Genomic DNA, 18,214 nt, shown 5'->3' on the forward strand with positions numbered 1-18,214 from the left:
GTGAGCTCAGTCTTCCCCCCCAGGACTGCCTTGCTCTGGGGGGAAATAGCGACTCAAGCCCCCAGGGATGGGGAGAAGACAGAAGGCAGGGGCCATCTAGGGGCAGGGAAGAGCCTTGGGGAGGTGGGAGAGTTTGGGACATTTGGGGAAACAGCAGGGCTTGCTCCATCTGGCTGGACAGAGGGCTGCCAGGGCTGCAAAGTGTCCCTGAGGCATCCCCCTCAGCCACCCCAGCAACAGAGGGCATCTAGGCCCAGCCCCCCCACCGCTGCCAGCCGGGGTCCATCTCTGTACAGTGGGTGACCCAGCAGCAAAGCAATGACAAGTGCTTGCCAATTCCTCCCATGGGTTACAAGATGTGCTGTGGTCACCTCAGGAAGGGGAGCCATGGCCGGTGCCCTCCCAAGCAGGGCAAAGCCCCCTCGAAGGTCCCGTCTGCTGCTCCTTCCAGAGGCCCCCCAAGGCCATCCTCCACGCCGAACATGGTACATCCCCAGGCTCCCAAGGGGACAGAGAGGCTGCCAGGAGGGGCTGCTGTTTCTGGGTGGGCAGGGGGAGGGAACAGAGCACGCCTGCCCTGGGTGGACCCTGGGACACCCCAGCCGGGTGGCAGAGCCTCTGCCATGAGGCCACATGCTGGGCAGTCATGACTCTGGAGCCAGAGACCTGGTTCAAGCCCCAGCTTTGCACCGACTGAGTGAAGAGCCCTCACACGCTGCCTGAACCAGGGAACCTTGGTTTCCTCGTCAACAGGGGACGTGGCCTTGGGACTGCAACTTAGGGACCACGGGGGTCTGGCGGGATAGAACACACAGAAAGCAGCCAGCACAGGCCCGCACAGGGACAGAGTGAGAAACAGCGAGAGCAGGAGGGGATGGGTCTGTCTCCACTCGGGCGTTTCTCCAGCTCACACGGTCTCCCCGCCGTGTCCCCCAGGGTCGGACTGATGGGCAGGCTGGACATTAGGTGGGAAACAAACCCACAGCCACGCCTGCAGCACAGACCCCAGCGGGGGGCCACCCTGCACATCTGGCCCTACCCCCACTTGGGTCTACCCCAGGCTGGCCAGGAGGAGCCCCACCCCCCCACCGGCCAGGCGGGTCCTGCCCCACCCTTTCCAGAAACCAGGCTGCAGTGTCAGGGGTGGGGCCCCACCTGGGAGCCAGTTCTGCCACCTCCATCGCAGGCCGGCCCCAGGGAGGAACAGTCAGCACCTGCAGGCTTGAGCCACCCCTGTCCCCAGCGGTCTCTCAGGGAGAAGGCCTGACCAGAAACCCAGAGAGAAGAGGGGCTTCTGGGGGCTCCGTAGACCCCACACACGGAGGGCCAGCCAGGACCCAGCACCACTGACCTGGCCTCCCTAGACCATGAGCCCTAAAAGGGGCTGGTGACAGGTTACAACCAAAACAGCAGGAACAGCGGCCAACACTCATCATGCACCCTGTGTGCCATGAGCACCGTGCTGGTCACTGCACAGAGGTGTCCCCGTTTTTTGGGGTTTTTTTTTGTTTTTTGTTTTTTGGTTTTTGGTTTTTTTTTTGGTCTTTTTGCCTTTTCTAGGGCCGCTCCCGCAGCATATGGAGGTTCCCAGGCTAGGGGTTGAATCAGAGCTGTAGCCACCGGCCTACACCAGAGTCACAGCAATGCCAGATCTGAGCCACGTCTGCAAACTTCACCACAGCTCATGCACGGCAACACCGGGTCCTTAACCCACTGAGCAAGGCCGGGGATCGAACCTGCAACCTCATGGTTCCTAGTCAGATTCCTTAACCACTGTGCCACAATGGGAACTCCCCCATTTTTCAGATAAGGGAACTCAAGCACAGCCAAGGCCAGTAACCTGCCCAAAGCTGCAGAGCTGGGATGGGTAGGGCCGGCCTTTGCTGGGAGAATGATTCAGAACCAGGCGTCTCCAGCTGGAAGCGCTGCTGGGTTCAAAGCAAGCAGACCCTGGAGAAGCCACCGTTCTCTCTTGGCTTTTCCTCCTCTGAAGTGGGCTTGAGATGGATCCAGCTCTACTCGGGACATGTGCTGGTGTGGACAGGTCCACTCAGACCCAGGGCTGCGGGGCCTGGAGGTTATCTTCCCTGAGCACGTGGTGCACAGGGACCCCACAGGTCCTTGAGTTAGGGGTGAGCCCAAGGCAGGGTGAGGAGGAGGGGGCCACAGGGGACGTTAGTGCAGTTGGGAGTAGCTGCTCAGGACGCCCAGGCCCCCTTGGCCTTCAGGGTCTGGTTCTGCTCCTGCTGTGTGGACAGCACAGGGTGAGAGCAGGCACGGAGAGCTGAGGGGAGGCAGGTGTGCCCCTGGCACCTCCTGGTCCTGAATCCATCTGAGGGTTTCTGTGCACATGTCACAGTCCCCCCGCCACCCCCCACCCCCCTGCTACGGCCACCCCCTCCGCTCCCCCCAGGGAAGGTCACAGGGAGAGCGCCGCCCTTGTCTTTGGGCTTGGAAGGGCCCCTGGACTCTGAGTCGAACCCTCTTTGCTGAGTTCACCTGCCCAGACTCTCCACTTCGGAAGGGCTCTGGGCTCCGTGCACATGGGCATCTGCTGGCCTCAGATCAGAGGCAACCCTGGGGTCACGATGCCAGGATGGGACCCTAGACTGCCTGCTGCAGTCAGAGCACAGCTGGCACTGCATGAGGACCTGAGCACAAGGTGACCCAGCCTCAGGGAGGCTCAGAGTCAGCCAGCCAGGCTGCCCTCCGCGTCCGCCCCTGCATGGGCTTTTCAAAGGTGAGACTACGTCCACTAGGGCAGAAGGATTGTCCCCAGGCCCTGTCACGGGAGAAGATGAAGGCCACAGGCCCCGAGACCACAAAGTGCTCCCCTCCTGCTGCTCCAGGGAGATGCTGAGACCCAGGAGGCAGGGCCCTGTGGGGGCTTGGTGGGGGTGGGAAAGTTCTGGCATCCGTTCTGGCCCCACACCCCTCTCTCTGGTTGGCAGGCGAGGGAGGGGCTGCAGTGCCCATCATGGGGGAGGGGCTGGGGCACTGATCCACTGCCACCTGGGAGCTCCCATGGTGAGAGCCCTCGGTGTCCTGAGGCCCTGCTTCTGCCTCCCTGCCTTTTGGGGCTAAGCAGGGGGCCCCCTGTACCCACCACGAGCCCTTGGGCTCCAGGAACACCTAGGCTGGTCTTTGGGGCCCCTTCCCTTCCCGCCCCCCACCCTGACTTTCTCCTCCTCCCTCTCTGTGGCCTGATGAGGACACTTGCCTCCAAAAAGCCCTCCTGCCTGCCAGCCCCAGGGAGTTGAGACCTTCTGTGGCTGCTGCGAGCTCCTGAGGGTGAGGCAGGGCTGTGGCATCAGAGACCCCATCCAGCCAGCCAGCCCCTGGCGTATATCTACTGAACTGAATGAATGTATGAGGACGAGGCCAAGTCGCCAGGCTCCGCTCTCCCAGCTCTCCCAGGCATCTGGGGACAGTATCCCCTTCCCTCGGCGTCACCAGCATCCACCGCAGGGCATGGCATGTGCACAGGATATAAAGTCCAGACCATTTCTCGAGTGTGCAGGGGTGACGCCCAAGGTCACTGCCGAGCAGCAGGAGGTGGAGTGACAGTGACTAGGGTTGCACAGGTCCAGGCTGCACACAGCAGGGAGCAAAGAATTGGCTCTGCCTGGAAAAGTGGGAGGCCCCCAGCCCAGTGTTCAAGCAGCCCCTTTGGGTGGACAGAGAATGGCACTTTGAGCGCCAGTCTGGAGGAGAAAGGAAGGCCAGGCACAGAGGCCACCTTGTTCCCGGGAGTGACTCATGCAGGGACCCTGCTCCTGAGAGCCCTCCCCTGGGGGTCGCAAGCTGCTGCCCGGGGCTCCCGTCATGGTCCCTCTGCTCTGAGGCCAGGCGGGTCCAGGGGCCTGAGCCCCCGGAAGGACAGGGTGTCTCTCTTTCTCTCCCTCTAAAGAGAAGTGACAGAGGCGCCATGGGTGTGTGCGTGGTGTCCTTTATTGCTGGTTGGGGCGGGCGTGTGGGGTCAGGCATGAAGGCGGTTTCCAGCTGGGCCAGCTCCTGTCTGCAGAGGCAGTCAGCCTCTGGTGGCCGGAGGACCCCAGGAGGGAGCAGGGGCTGGGGGGTGCAGGGCAGGACCCTGCAGGAAGAGGTTCAGCCTCCAAGGAGGCCACCTCTACTTCCAACGTCCAGTGACTTTGGCCTTTCCGCGGGTCTTGGAGCTGCAGGAAAATCAGGGCCCCGTCAGACAGGCTGGAGCAGGGCAGTGGGCATCCATGGTGGGGAAGCGGGGGCGCTGAGGGCCGAGGGGGGCCCCTGGACCGGTCTCCAGAGGCTGAGTAGGGCAGTAGCCTCAGGCAGGTGAGAACTCCCAGCCCCCAGGGGACAGGGGAAAGGGTGCAAGGGCTGGGGGACCGGAGGGGCAGGGGAGGGAGGGAGTTGGGTACTCACACTTTCTGGTTATCATTGATCCTGTTTCGGAGAACGTTGATCTGCAAGAAAACAGGGAAAGACAGAGCATCACTGGCATCGGCTGCCCTCGGGGCCCAGGTGGCTCCAAGTGGCCTAGAGGGGGAGGAGGGCACTCAGCAGAGGCCCTGGGGGCGCACAGGACAGCACTGAGCCAGTCCCTTTGTATCTCTGCTGCTGGCACCCCTACTGCTCCTAGGACCCCGCCCAGTTGCGCCCGCATGGTGTTGGAGGGGAGTGAAGTGGCTGCAATGCCCATGAGCACCCCCCGCACTGGAGGCCTGGCGTGTGAGTCCTGGCCCTCCCATCCGGCTCAGTACAGCTGAGCTGTTGCCCAGAGGCCGCAAGCTGGGGAGACCCCAGAGCTGGAACCCCAGGAAAGTAACCCCCAGGCTCCAGAAGCATCAGCCTGTGCGGGGCACTGAGCTGGTCAGGGGAGGCACAGGGAAGAGGGGCTGGATAGGGTGGTGGGTGACAGGGGCACAGGGCAGCCACAGTGTGGGGTCGTGGGGGAGAGGCAGGGTAGGGGCTGCGGCTGGCTCACCTCGTATTTCTGCTGCTTGAACTTCTCCTGCAGGTCAAACTTCTCCGCCTCCAGGTTGTAGATGCTTTGCCACAGCTCCTTGGCCTTCTCCCTTTACAGGCCGGGGGGTTCAGTAAGGAAAGACCCTCATCTGCCTCCTTCTGATTCTGACCCAGCTGGCAGGCCGGCCCTTCTCCTGCCTTGGTGCCCAGGACAGAGGAGGGGGCACCAGTGCTGCCAGGACAAAGTCTGGGGAACTCGGGGAAGGGGAAGCCCCAGGTGAGCCTCCCCCTCAATCCCCCCTACTTCCCCGTGCGTGGGGTGGGAAGGGGACATGGGTTCCACCTCTGCATCCTCGCAACCAGCCTGGCGCCCGTCCCTCCAGCGGCAGAGGGAAAAGCGGGGCCGCAGCGCCCCCTGGTGGCCCGTGTGAGCCATGCCCTTGGCCTGACTCCCCTCGCCGCGCGCAGGTGCAGCCCCAGCACCGGCCCCACCTGAGCTGGTCTTCGTTCAGGTGGTCGATGGCCAGCACCTTCCTCCTCTCGGCCAGAATCTTCTTCTTCTTCTCCCGCTCCGTCTGCCTCTTTCCACTCTTACGCTCCGTCTGGGGGGCGAGAAGGCGGGGATGGGCCCCTATACCTCCCATCCCAAACCCAGGGAGGAGAGCAGGCGGCAGGCAGGAGGACCCACTCCTCATCCTCTTCCCACCTCAGCACCCACAATATCTGCCACCTGGGCTCCAAGAAGCAGACCTCCCCACGCCTTCCCCCCAGCCCGGCCCCTTCCCCTCCCGGGTTCCCCCCACAACGCAGAGGGGGCTGTGAGGACTGGTACCCACCTGAGCCTGCAGAACCAGGCCACCGCGTGAGGAAGATGGGGAGAAAGAGAGATGGAGACCGCGACAGACACAGAGAAGGCAGGACGGACAGAGGCAAGAGACAGGGAAGGAGAGGGCCTTTCAGACACGTGTGGGGGCGAACTCGGTTATTGGACGTGTGTCCACATGTGGCGGGGGCTGTTGGACAGCAGGGCCCTGCTGGTACAGTCACCGTGGGGCAGAGGCTGGGGGGCTGGCCCAGTGCTGAGCTGGGGCCTTGGAAATCTAAGAAAAGGCTCTGATGCATTTACCGCACGGAGAACATCGGTTTCCCATGGCCCCTTCCTGGGGATGGAGTAGTGGGCGTGGGCACAAGTGAGCAGTCAGCCCATCTACGCATGCTCAGAGGCTCTCCAGGGCAGCTGACTGAGCCCCGCAAAGCAGGCAGGCAGGCACTGCCATCCCGCCTGACAGATGAGAGGGATGAGGCTCCGGGGTTGCCCGGGGCCACACATGGTGCTTCTGACCAGGGCACAGGGCCTGCCAGCTGCACCCAGCCACCATGGACCAGGGGTGGGAGAGACAGTGGTGTTTTGGGCTCTGCCCGAAGGTCCCCCACCCCAGCTGGCCCCTACCAGGGAAAGCCAGTGGGCTGAGAGCCAGCTTAGGGTCTGGGCAGGAGAAATGAGCCTCCCAATAGCGGCTGGGGCCATCCCTGGATGCCCCTGCAGCCCCGTGCGCTGCAGTGGACACCCCGCTCCTCACAACACCAGGAGCCCAGACAGCCCCCACCTTCTGGATGTAGCCTCCAAAATGCATCATGTTGGACAGAGCCTTCTTCTTCCGGGCCTCGTCCTCAGCCTTCCTCCGGTTCTCCTCCTCCTCCCGGCGGGCCCTCTCCTCCTGGTTTCCAGAGAGTGCGTTAGAGCTGGAAACCCTGCCTGGAGCGCAGGATGGGGCTATGGGACCCTGGTTCCCAGGGGGGCCGCTCTGGGGAGGGATGAGGCTGGGGAGCCTTCGAAAACGCTAGGAGCATCTGTGCACTTAGAACTGCAGCACTGTGACCGAGTCCTGTCTGCGAATAGAGAGGGGCCTGAGCCCCAGGGTCACTCACAGCCAGGCGGGTCTGCCGCTCCTTCTCCCGCTCTGTCCGGATGCGCTGCTGCTCCGCCCGCTCCGCCCGGCGCTTCTCCTGCAGAGGGAGTGCGTGCAGATGGGTCTCGGGGGGCAGGGCCCTGGGAAAGAGGTCACCGGGCAGCCCCAGGGCCTCTCCTCTGCCCTCCCTCCAAGGGCTTCTGCCCACAGCCAGTCCCGCGGGCGGCCAGCACAGAGGAGTGGCCCGGCCACAGAGGGGGGTCCACGCCAGGCTGCTCAGATGACCCATATCAAGCAATATTCGATGTCGGATGGACCTCAACATCTGAGAAAGTCAGGCAGGCCTCTCCCTGTCCCATGAGTGCCCCCCCACCCCCACTCTGTCCTGGCCACTGCCCTGTGCTGGAGAGAGAGGCCAAGTCCTGCTGCCACCAGAGCCCAGGGGGTGGGGGAGGAGAGAATAGGAACCCTAGTGACCTCCCAGCTCCAGTAGAGTGGTCTGGGATTCTGGGGGTCGCTGTGTCTCCCCTTCATTGGGGGGGTGCCTGGTGGGAGGGGCAGGGGTGATGACAGCTCCAGCCCTCTGTGGGGGAGAGGGGCCCTTGGGGGCTCTTGCTGGACCCTCCCCCAACTGCCCCGAGGCCTCGACACCCACGATCCTGTCTTTGAGAGAGACCAGCTCCTCCTCCTCCTTCTTGCGGTTCTCGAAATGCGCCTCGATCAGCGTCTGCAGCTCGTTCAGGTCCTTTTCCATGCGCTTCCGGTGGATGTCCTGGGGGTGGGGAGGGGGCGAGTCAGAGGGAGGGGCAGCTGGGGCACTGAACCCTGGACGCTGGAGATGCTGTGCGCCCCATCGCCCATGACCTTCCCCCAGCCCCAAAGTCGTGAGGTCCCTCCCGTGGGGGCCTGCTCTCCCGGAAGCCCCCACTCACATCGAAGTCCACTCTCTCTCCATCGGGGATCTTGGGTGGCACCAGGTTGGGCATAAACAGCCTGATGAACAGAAGGAGGCGTGAGCACCGAGCCCTCCCTGGGCCCAGGGCGTCAGTACCCGGGCAGGCACTGCCCTTTCCTCCCTGCAGAAACCTGGCCGCCACCACCACCTGCCCGGTGACATCAGCATGGTGTCCACCCAGGCATCCTCACACCCCTCAGCACACCCCTCAGCACCCCACGGTGCCCACACCTGTCCTTGCACCTCACCCTCACAATTCCCCATGGAGCGGGACCCGCTGATCTCACTCAAGAAAACCAAGGCGCAAAGTCACACAGCCAGGAAGTAGAGAGGCTGTGACAGCTGGTGAGCTTGGCTGACCCACGGCACCTCCCCCAGGGGCCCCAGAGTCCGTGGTTTGGCCCTCGCCCCTCACACACACTCGCGGTGCAACTCCAGTCCCCGGGCACTGGGCCTTGGTTTCCCGTCTGCTGGCATCATGTGGGGCAGACACTGCCATGCCACCTCACAGGACAGGGACGGGATGGATTGGTGGGCTGTTCAGGTTTCAGATGGTCCCACTGAAGCGGGGAAATGCCTGCATGTGCTGAAGCGCCCTCTGCTGGTGGGGTTGGCGCTCCCCAAAGGAAACCCCTCCTGCCCTGCCCAACACCCACAGCTCCCAGGTGGTGTCACCAGTGTGGCCCTTTGTGACGCTGAAGCCACATGCCTCAGCTGACAGACACCTCTCACTGCTTGGCCCCCTTGAATTTTCTTCCCTCTTCCCCAGGTCCCACCTCAGCCACAAGGAGGGTGTTCTAGCTCTCCTGTGGGGCGGGAGAGGATATCTGCCCAGGGCTGTGACCTGTCCATCCTTCTCTTGCAGATGACACAGTGCTGACCAGGCACAGTTAGGGATGGAGGGCGTGGGGGCACTTACGCCCCCACACCCTCCACCCACCCAACTGGGCATTGACTTGTGCAGTACACAACCTGTACAACCGCACATGGTGGTCTGTGCCTGCCATGTCCCCAGCCATGCCCACTGTGCCACAGGGCACTTCGGTCCTGTTCCAATAGCCCTCCCTCTTGGGCCCTCTGCTCCAGGGTTCCCACTCACCTGGGCTTGGGTTTGGACTCCTCCATCGGGCCATCTGGAGAGGAGAGACGCACAGGACACAGGGTCAGCCCTGGGTCTGGTCCCTCTCTGCCCTGAGGACTGGACCCCCCCCCCAGCCAGTCCCCCCAGTGCCTGCTGCAAGAGCATCCAAGGAGCCAATTCACGGGGCTGCAAACCCCACACCCTCTCAGCTGCTCCCGGGGACATGCTCAGCCCTCTTATTCACCAGTGCTGGCCTCACAGCAAGGAGGGTCCCTGCCCCAGTTCCCTCCCTGGACTCTGCCACCACTATTGTCCCTGGGCCTCCAGAGCCCAGGACCAGGAAGCCAATGCTATGACCCCAAGCCCCCTGTCTGCCTTCCTCTGGAGGCATGATCAGGACCGCCTGGGACCCCAGTGGTGACCACAGCAGGAACCCCCCCCCCCACAGTCCATCTCATCCCCCAACCCCCCACCCTCAAGTGGGTCCCCCGAACTCCAGGAGCTGTGTGTGCAGACGTGACTTGTGGCTGCTGTCCTGCCCAGTCTGGGCCCCTGGATGTCCGCCCCTCTGCCCCCCCACCCCACCGAGTGCCCCTAAACACACATGGTCACCGAGTTCTGTCCTCCCTCCCCAAGTCCCCGTGTCTCCCCACAGCTGCTGGAGGGGCTCCAGGCCTGACGCCCAGTGGTTCTCACCTTCAGCCTCTCTCCCATCCTCTTCCTGCCCAGCTTCTAAACAGAACATGAGAAATCAAGAAAGGTTTTCTATCCGACTCAAAGCCCTGCCAAGAGCCCCCTCCAGGCATCCTCCGCCACGCGTTGCCCTAAGGGGTCTGGGGTCTGGGGTCCCAAGCTGTCTGTCCCCACGCCCACCCCTGAGCCCAAGTCTGCCAGGCTGAGAGATGCACGTGGTCAGCCTTTATTGAGAGGACGCCTGAGGGCTGAGCCCCAACACAGACAGGACGTACAGATGTCCAGGCTGCAAAGCACCATCCAGGTGGATTTCTCGCTGCCCTAGGGGTGGCGCTGGGGTTCTCGCCACCCGAGCCCCAGGACAGAGCCCTCATACCCTCACCCCAGGCAGAGCCTCACCTTCGGCGTTGGCCTCCTCAGCCTCAGCCTCGCCTCCAGCCTCTTCTTCCACTGCCTCCTCCTGCTCTGGAGAAGGGAACCAGACACAGTGAACACCCAGGCCCGCTTGCACTGGCAGGCAGAGCCCAGGGTAGAGAGGTGTGGAGAGGGACCAGCAGCATCCAGGTTCCAGATGAATCTGGGGGGTGACTGATGTGATTTAAACCAGAACTATGGCCCAAGGGCCCAAGCTGGCCCCCAGACTGCTTCTATAAATAAAGTTTTATTGAAACACAGCCGCAAGCACTCAATCCCTATGGCCCAGGCTGCTTTCGTGCTGCCAGAGTTAAGTCACTACAATGGGAACTGTGGCCCCAAAGCCTAAAGCATGCACTCTCTGCTCCTTCATAAAGTCTGCTGGCCATCAGGAACATGACAGAAGCGCAGGGCTGTGATGGGTCCTGTTTGCAACTTGCCTCTCTGGGGTCTGGAGGCCTGCCCTGTACCTGGAGGCTGCTGGGAGGGCGAGAGCTCGCTGTCAGAGAGTGTTTTCTAAAGTTCAGCCCAGCTGCCCCTTGCCCTGGGCCAGCCTGCCCACCCCCCACCTCAGCCCCACAGCAGGCTGACGTCATGTCCCTTCTGCTCTATTTCCAGCCCCCAGCTGCTCTTCCGATGACTCTGTCTCCAGGCCCCTCACACCCTGGTGGCCGGGCCGAAGCGCTGTCCACGCAGAGGGCAGGGCCACCCAGAGCGCTGGGTGCGCCCTGGCAGGGGCGGCGGGGGTGGCGGGGGCAGACATCCGTCCCCTCTGGAGCCTGGATTTGGAGCCGGACGGGGATGGGCTAGCCTGGGTCCCTCCCACCGCCCAACCCAGGGGACAGCCGGGGAAGCCAGGAAAGGAGTGGCGGCCCCTCCCCTTCCCTCCACCCCCGCCCCCACTCCAGCCCAGACAATGGGGGGGGGGGGGTCACAGGGACAGGCAAAGCTGCACTACCGTCTCCATCCTGTCTCCAGGCTTCCTCTTCTGAGGTCAGGGGGGAGCAGCAGCCGCGAAGGGAGAAGCAAGACAGTTAGTCTGGACGCAGGGGGAGGCCAGAGCGGGCAGCCGTGGTGGCTTGGGTGTGGGTGGCGGAGCCCCGGGCCCTGACCCCTCTCCTCCTGGCAACTTGGGAGACCCACTGGCTCCAGAAGCTTCTCTGAGCCTCAGGGGCCTCGTCAGCAAAGCGTAAATAACCACCCCTTCTCCGCATTATCCGTGTGCCTGGCCACAGCTCACTGGATAGTGGTAACCGCCTGTCCGGCCTCTAGCCCACAGGGCCGGCCCCTCCCTCGGGGACAGAGGCCCCAGACAGCAGAGTGGGACCCCTGTGCTCCCATCTAGCCCCTCCACGTTCCTGCCCCAAGGACTCTCTCAGGGACCCGCGAAAGATCTCGATTCCAGGCGCACCGGGCGCAGGGCTGATGTGAAGGAAGCCACTGTCTAAGGCAGGCCCAGCGCGTCCCGGCCCCAGGGACACAGGCTGCATCTGGAACCGGTCTCTCCCGGAGGAAACAGAGACCCTGGGCGGGGGGGGCCCTCCCGAAGGCTTAGACCTGCTCTCTCGGTCCTGGGCAGCCGGGAACTTTGCTCCGTGGGGGCAGGTGTGGCCTGTTCATCACAAGCCATGCAGTCACTGCAGGGCCAAAACCCCCATCCCAGCAGAGAGTTCCTTTGCTAAGTCTCAGCTCAATCCTGCTGTGCATAGCAGGCTCATTGGCCCCTAATCCAGAGTCTTCGGCTCAAACCTCACCCCCCAAAACCCCTTGTCACAATCTGACAAACTCCCCAAAGTGATGGAAAACCCCTGTGCAGGAATCTCTGCAGGAAAAGTGGTACCGGCTAGATTTTTGACTCAAAAAATAGCCTCTGAGGTATTTGGTGTTTCTTGAGAATGGACTCCTGCCCCCTCACCCGCCCCCCAGGTTCTCCTGTGTCTCTGTGTCCCCTCTTTGCCAGGCATCCATGAAACAGCCTCGAATGTGCAAGAGGCCCCCACTCTCCCAGAAGACACGGGAACGAGGCAGCAGTTCCCAGCCACCCGGTTCTCCGCAACCTGGGACCCTCCTAACGTGCACACCCACATGCGGAGGTGGTATTTCTGAGAATCTGCTGAGCCTCTAAGGGTTGGGGTCCACCCTGCGCGGGATGCAGAAGCCTGAGGGCTCCAAGGGCCATGCTGGGCCGGGGGAGGCGTGGGGACAGAGCCAGGCCCCTTGACTTCCTCCATATGAGGAGCACTTCATTCATGGGAAGATGAAGAGAAGGGCTCGTCCTCTCCGGGAGAAGGGGCGCGACACTGCAGAGAGGTCGTGGTAATGATCAGAGTAGGAAGGACGAAGATCCGAGGGTCAGAGTGGACCCTCGCAAGATAAATGTCTTCACATTGACGTGAAACGTCTCAGATACCCGAACATAATCTCATTTGAAAAAGCATGAGATTGAACATTTTTAGGTGTGAACAAGGGATTATGATTTTAGAAAAGTCTTTTTTTTTTTTTTTTGTCTTTTTGCCTTTTCTAGGGTCGCTCCGTGGCATATGGAGGTTCCCAGGCTAGGGGTCTAATTGGAGCTGTAGCTGTTGGCCTACACCACAGCCACAGCAACGCAGGATCCGAGCCGAGTCTGCGACCTACACCACAGCTCACGGCAATGCTGGATCCTTAACCCACTGAGTAAGGCCAGGGATCAAACCCACAACCTCATGGTTCCTAGTCGGATTCGTTAACCACTGAGCCACAACGGGAACTCCAGAGGAGTCTTATTTTTAATTCCTACTGAATGATGTGAGCATGAGATGCTATGATGTCTTGGAATGACTTTGCTCAAAATTCCAGGCAGAGAGGGAGCTGAGGTGAGAAAAGCTGGGCCATAAGTTGATGATTGTTAAGCTGGATGACGGGTGCATTGGCGGGGAGGGAGCACATGATTTAATTTTTGCTACCTTTACATGCATTTAAAACTTTACATGGTAAAAAAGAACTAGAGAAAAAAAATAATAATTCACTGGGGAGTTCCTGTTGTGGCGCAGCAGAAACGAATCCGACTAGGAGCCATGAGGTTGTGGGTTCGATCCCTGGCCTCACTCAGTGGGTTAAGGATCCGGCATTGCCATGAGCTGTGGTGTAGGTCGCAGACGCAGCTTGGATCCTGCATTGCTGTGGCTATGGTGTAGGCCAGTGGCTACAGCTCCAATTAGACCCCTAGCCTGGGAACCTCCATATGCTGCAGGTACGACCCTAAAAAGACAAAAATACCAAAAAAAAAAGTTCATTGGAAATTAGTAATTAATTGGACTTTGCGTGAACAAGCAGGTGCACAGTAGAGACATTTAAATCTTTCACGCAAATTCCTGAGCACGAGGGTTTGGGCTGATCCCACTTAGGAGCTTCTATCAGTGGAGGGTCCTTGCTCAGCTGAGAGGGAGGGGTGGGGACAGACCATGTGTCCCCCATCCTTCCACCCAGCCACCTGCCCAAGCCCCTACCTTCTGCAGCTCCTTCTGCTCCAGGAGGAGGTGCAGCCGCAAGGGAGAAGAGAAGAGACGGTCAGTTTCAAGCCAGGTTGTCCCTCCGCCCAGTGAGTGACAGGTGAGCGCTTACCTTCCTGCTCCCTGCCAGGTGAGGGGACACGTTGTCAAGAGCACTGCACCCACATATATGCCACACACACACACACACACACACACACATGCCTTCTCCCAAAGATGACCCCCTCACTGTGTCCTGGAGCCCGCCCACAAGGCCTGGCCCGGACCAACCTCTGGTCCACGAGGCCACCCACTGTCCCAGGAGACCTGGCTCAGCCCCTGGTCCCCTGCGCTCTGCCCGCTTCTCCCCTCCCCCGCCTCCCAGCTCCCCCACTGCAGCTCCCCAGCCCCCTCCCCCTCCATGCCTGCAGGGAGGTCTCTGGGGACTCTGTCCCCCCTGGGACTCCTTCCCCTACGATATGACTGGGTGGCTGATACCGTGTCCCCACCCGCTCCCAGCCCTCAGGACAGGGCAGCGCAAGGACAGTGGCTTCCCAGGGCAGTGATGACAAGGCTCTGTGGACTTGGGGTCATCATAGAACCTCTCCGGACCATTCTGGGAGGCCCAGCTCCTGGCTCCGAGCCCTCGGCCGCTCCTCGTCCCGCAGGAGCATGGTTTTCACTGCCAATCCCCACCCAGGGCTGGAAGCAAAGGGGTGCAGCTGCCCCCAGGTCCCCTGACGTACACGGCCCCTGGGCCAGGAGGGGACGCAGCCCCGGGACCCCGGTACTCACTCCTCGTACTCGTCCACCGTCTCCTCCACGTCCGACATGGTCTCCGCTTCCCTCTGCAAGAGGAACAGTCAGGGTGGGGTGCGGTCCCCCAGCTCCGCCAGAAGAGCTGGGCCTCTGCCCACCCCCCGGGGACCCTACCGCTGTCCCTCATCAGTCAGTGACCCCAGGGATCCCTCTTCTGGGGGCAGTGCAACCACTTCCAAACACCATCACTCTCCCACCGGCTGTAAACTTAGCCCTTCCGCCTGGCCCAGCAGCCGCCACCAAGAAGCGCTGCCCGTCCGCCCCATCCACGCAGTCTCCCCGGGGAGCGACACCAGATGGCATGGAACAAACCGGGGGTGTGCCTGACACCCCGACACCCCAGACAGATGAGTCTACAGGGAACTGCTCTCAGGGAGGCAGAAAAACCAGTTCCCTTGGTGCCATTTATGACACTCTTAGAACGACGACGCTGCAGAATGGAGAGTAGGAGTTTTGGGGGGCAGGGTGCTGGTGAGAAAGGGCAACGGGGAGGCTGGCGGGGGCTCTAGAGCCCTCAGTGTCCTGACTGCCTGCACATGGGCTAAGGGGGAGAAGGTCACACACACATACACACACACCACACACTCCATATACACACACATACACACACGTGCGCAGGTGCACATACCATACACACTCACTCACACCATACACACACACTGTACACACCATATACACACACACCACACATACCATATACATACACTCACACCTTACACACCACACACCCACCATACTCACACACACACACACAGAATGCAGGCAGAACGGGGAATCCTAGTAGATGGTGGATGGTCCCCCCCACCCCCATCCCAGGGTGGCTTGGGGACCACATCACTCTCACAGCTGCATGTTAATCTGCCACCAGCTCAATAGAAATCGCACCTAATGGAATCTCTCGGGGGAGGGAGTGCACATTCTGAGACACTCGCCCCACAGGACCAGACACGGAGCCGCTGGCCCTCGTACACGGCCCAGGGAGGACGGGTCTTCCAGTGCCCTTCCTCTGTCCTAAGGAGATAGGCCTGGTCCCTGATGCCCGCCCTGGGCTCTCTGAGGACCAGGCTGTCACCTCCTGCCCCGACCAGGAGAAGAGGGAGACAGCTGGCTCCTCCAGCATTTGCCTATGACCTTGGAGAGGTCACTGACCCCCTACACATGGCTTCCCTCCTCCCCGAGGGGAGCAGGCGAGGGGTGATGTGCGGCCACCCCTGCCTCTGCCCTGCTGGCACCCAGCGCTGCAGCCACCAACTTCTGACTCTGGCTGCAGTGACAGCGGCCTGGACAGTGGTGGTCACTGCCCTCACACCTGTGCCTGCACAGCCTACTGTCATGGCCAAACCGACCCCAGGCACCCATCCGTGGGCATCCAGTGAGCCCCAGTCCTGGCTGCTGGTGTGATGTCCGCCACCAGGCAGCCCCTTTGAGGTGGAGGGGCTCTGAAGGACTTCTGCCCTGGACCCCTGTTGGGGAGACCTCTTGAGACCCAGTGCCACTGCAGCCTCAGACTGGCTGCCCTTTTGAACCTGCTCTAGGTCATCCTGTCCTACCGGGTCATTGGAGCAGGCCCGCCCCAGCCCCCACACTGGAGTCGGGGAGAAGGTGGCAGCAAGGGAGGGGCTGGCCACAGGGATCTTTGGGCTCCCCTGTGTGGGGGTGGGGGTGAGGAGAGATGTCAGGTGTGTAAGGTGTCCTGAAAAGATGTACCCCAGAGGGTCTCCAAATGGGGCCTCGGGGGAGACTGGCAGGGGACAGCCTCCGGCCCCAGGTGGGTGGAAGTCTGGCAGACAAGCACTGCCCAGAGCCCCAGTGAGTAGCCAGAACCCGTGGCCTGTTGGAATCTGTCGGAATCTGTCACCTCGAGGTGGGGGAGGTTTCCCAGGGATTGTGTGAGGCCAGCCTGAGGCCGGGGCGGATGGGGGGTGTCCTCACCACTCAGAGCCACCCGCACAGCCCTGGAGACCTCCCCCTGTTCCTGCCAGCCCCATCCATCTGGCCCCTAAAAATAGCCTGCCGACCACAAGGCTAGGGGAGGGCTTTCAGCAGACAGGACCAGCTGAGACAATGGTCCAGGGAACTGAGGAAGGGAGGGCTGGGCTGAGGCTGGACAACCAAGAGCCCTGCGGGCACGGTACCACCATCCTCTCCCTCCCCACAGACTGCTTTCTAGCCGGGCTTCCTCACACCCAAGCAATCAGGGTCACCTTCCTTGGGAAGTAAAGCAAAAACCATAGAAGGCAGAAAGAATACTTGCTATGCGGTCAGTAGATCTGGGTTTAAACCCAATTTTTAAAATGAAAAAAAGAAAGGAGTTCCTGTTGTGGCTCAGTGATAATGAACCCGACTGGGAACCATGAGGTTGCGGGTTCGATCCCTGGCCTTGCTCAGTGGGTTATAGATCCAGCATTACTGTGAGCTGTGTGTAGGCTGGCAGCTGCAGCTTCGATTCGACCTCTAGCCTGGAAACTTCCATAAGCTGCAGGTGCGGCCCTACAAAGCAACAAACAAACAAAAAACACAGTTTTTGCTGTGTGACCTTACTAAGCCACTTAACCTCTCTGATCCTCGGCTTGCCTATCTATAAAACAGAGGAGCTTCCAGTTCTGGTTTGGCAAAAATAATCTCTGAGTTTGTAAGGAATGGCGGTCCCATTCCTGGCCCTCATCCCCAGGCATTCAGCTGGACCCTTCCTAAGCCTGCAGCTGTTAGCCCACTGGCAGAGCTCAGGGACAGGGTACGGGGGAGCAGGTGTTAGGGTGGGACGGAGGGGCAGCGGGCCACTTGAGCCTCTCAGATGCGTCACCTGTCCTGAGAGAAGGAGGCCTCAGGCTGTAAGAGCCAGGTCAGAGGAGGAATCCTGGAGGTCAGAGCCCCCAGCAGCAGGGGGACAGGAATGTGCCCTCAAAGTCCCCGCACTCCTGCCACCCCTTCCCCAGCATTTCTTCCCAGAAGAGGGACTGCTTCTCTCCCCACAGGGCATGTTGGGTGGGGCAAGGGTCACACTCGCAGGGCCCCAGGAGGGGACAGCTAGACTCAGGGTCAACCCTCTAACCCTGTGAGCTGGGGTCACACCCCATGAAAGTGCCCCCAAGGGGCTGCCCCCTTGCTCAGCCCATGGCCTGTCTGGAGAGGGGCACAGTGCTGGGTCTGGGGGTGGTGGGATGAACTCCATGTCTGCATGGGGCAGGGGGTGGGGGAGGGCTCTAGGGGGTCCCTGCCGCCCCTGGACGTGCGGCCTTTCTCAGGCTCCCGACACCTCCTGATTTCTGGGAGAAGAGCATTTGGCCGCAAGGACTGTCCTGAGTGATGTACCCACAGCCTCACTCTGCTCTCTGAGGATAAGAGGACCCACTTGGGGAACCCCCACCTGGAGGGGGAAATGGGGGCCCTGCGGGTCCAGCATCACTGGATTTGATCCACCCATTCTACCAACGGGGAAACTGAGGCCCAGGGAGGAGCTGCTCACCCAAGGCTTCACCAGCACACGGTGCATTCAGGGGCAGAGCCAGGCCTCCAGCCTCTACCTGAGGGCTCTGGGGCATCCGCAATGCCTCCCCTGCAGCCTCTTCCAGCCCTGATGCCCACTCAGAGGAAACACGGGGACTCGGGACAAAGGAGCCAGGTCCCAGGACACCACCGTGCTGTCCAGAGTCTGTCCATCTTACCTGAGAACGGGGGCTGCAGCCGATCCTGTGGTGTCCGTGCCGTCTGGGGACTGGCCGAGGGCAGGGATGCAGAGGGCTTTAAGCAGGCACGCGGGACCAAGCCCTGCCGAGGGAGGAATGTGGGGCAGGAGACTCGCTGGGGGCGGGGGGGGGGGCGCAGGGGTGTGTCGGCTGCTATTTTGGCAGGTGCTGAGACAGGGCTAAAGGAACATGTCCCCCACGCCATATAAGCCCATGTGGTTGTCCGGCTGCTCAGATAA

General features: G+C 61.5%; 1 protein-coding gene across 6 annotated transcripts; it reads right to left on the reverse strand.

The window, feature by feature from the left end:
• Window positions 1-3,936: 3,936 nt before the first annotated feature.
• TNNT2 (troponin T2, cardiac type) lies at window positions 3,937-17,990 on the reverse strand. 6 transcript variants are annotated; one of them, NM_001353839.1, is made up of 17 exons: window positions 17,955-17,990; window positions 14,266-14,318; window positions 13,604-13,614; window positions 13,489-13,503; window positions 10,959-10,988; window positions 9,986-10,051; window positions 9,590-9,625; window positions 8,912-8,945; window positions 7,790-7,850; window positions 7,513-7,629; window positions 6,877-6,954; window positions 6,555-6,665; window positions 5,784-5,789; window positions 5,440-5,549; window positions 4,967-5,057; window positions 4,405-4,445; window positions 3,937-4,175 (listed from the first exon to the last, which is right to left on the reverse strand). In NM_001353839.1, the coding sequence occupies exons 2-17, from the start codon at window positions 14,301-14,303 to the stop codon at window positions 4,130-4,132; spliced, it is 891 nt and encodes a 296-aa protein (NP_001340768.1). In that variant the 5' UTR covers window positions 14,304-14,318; window positions 17,955-17,990; the 3' UTR covers window positions 3,937-4,129. The 6 variants fall into 6 exon arrangements, with proteins under 6 accessions (NP_001340768.1, NP_001340774.1, NP_001340771.1 ...); NM_001353845.1 differs by lacking the exon at window positions 10,959-10,988; NM_001353842.1 differs by lacking the exon at window positions 5,784-5,789.
• Window positions 17,991-18,214: the final 224 nt, after the last annotated feature.

The sequence above is a fragment of the Sus scrofa genome, chromosome 10 (assembly GCF_054392235.1).
Source record: "Sus scrofa isolate SSC_HxYL_T2T_F1_AM1 chromosome 10, Sscrofa_HxYL_maternal_Yorkshire_Landrace_v2.0, whole genome shotgun sequence".
In the NCBI taxonomy this organism is placed as follows: domain Eukaryota; kingdom Metazoa; phylum Chordata; class Mammalia; order Artiodactyla; family Suidae; genus Sus; species Sus scrofa.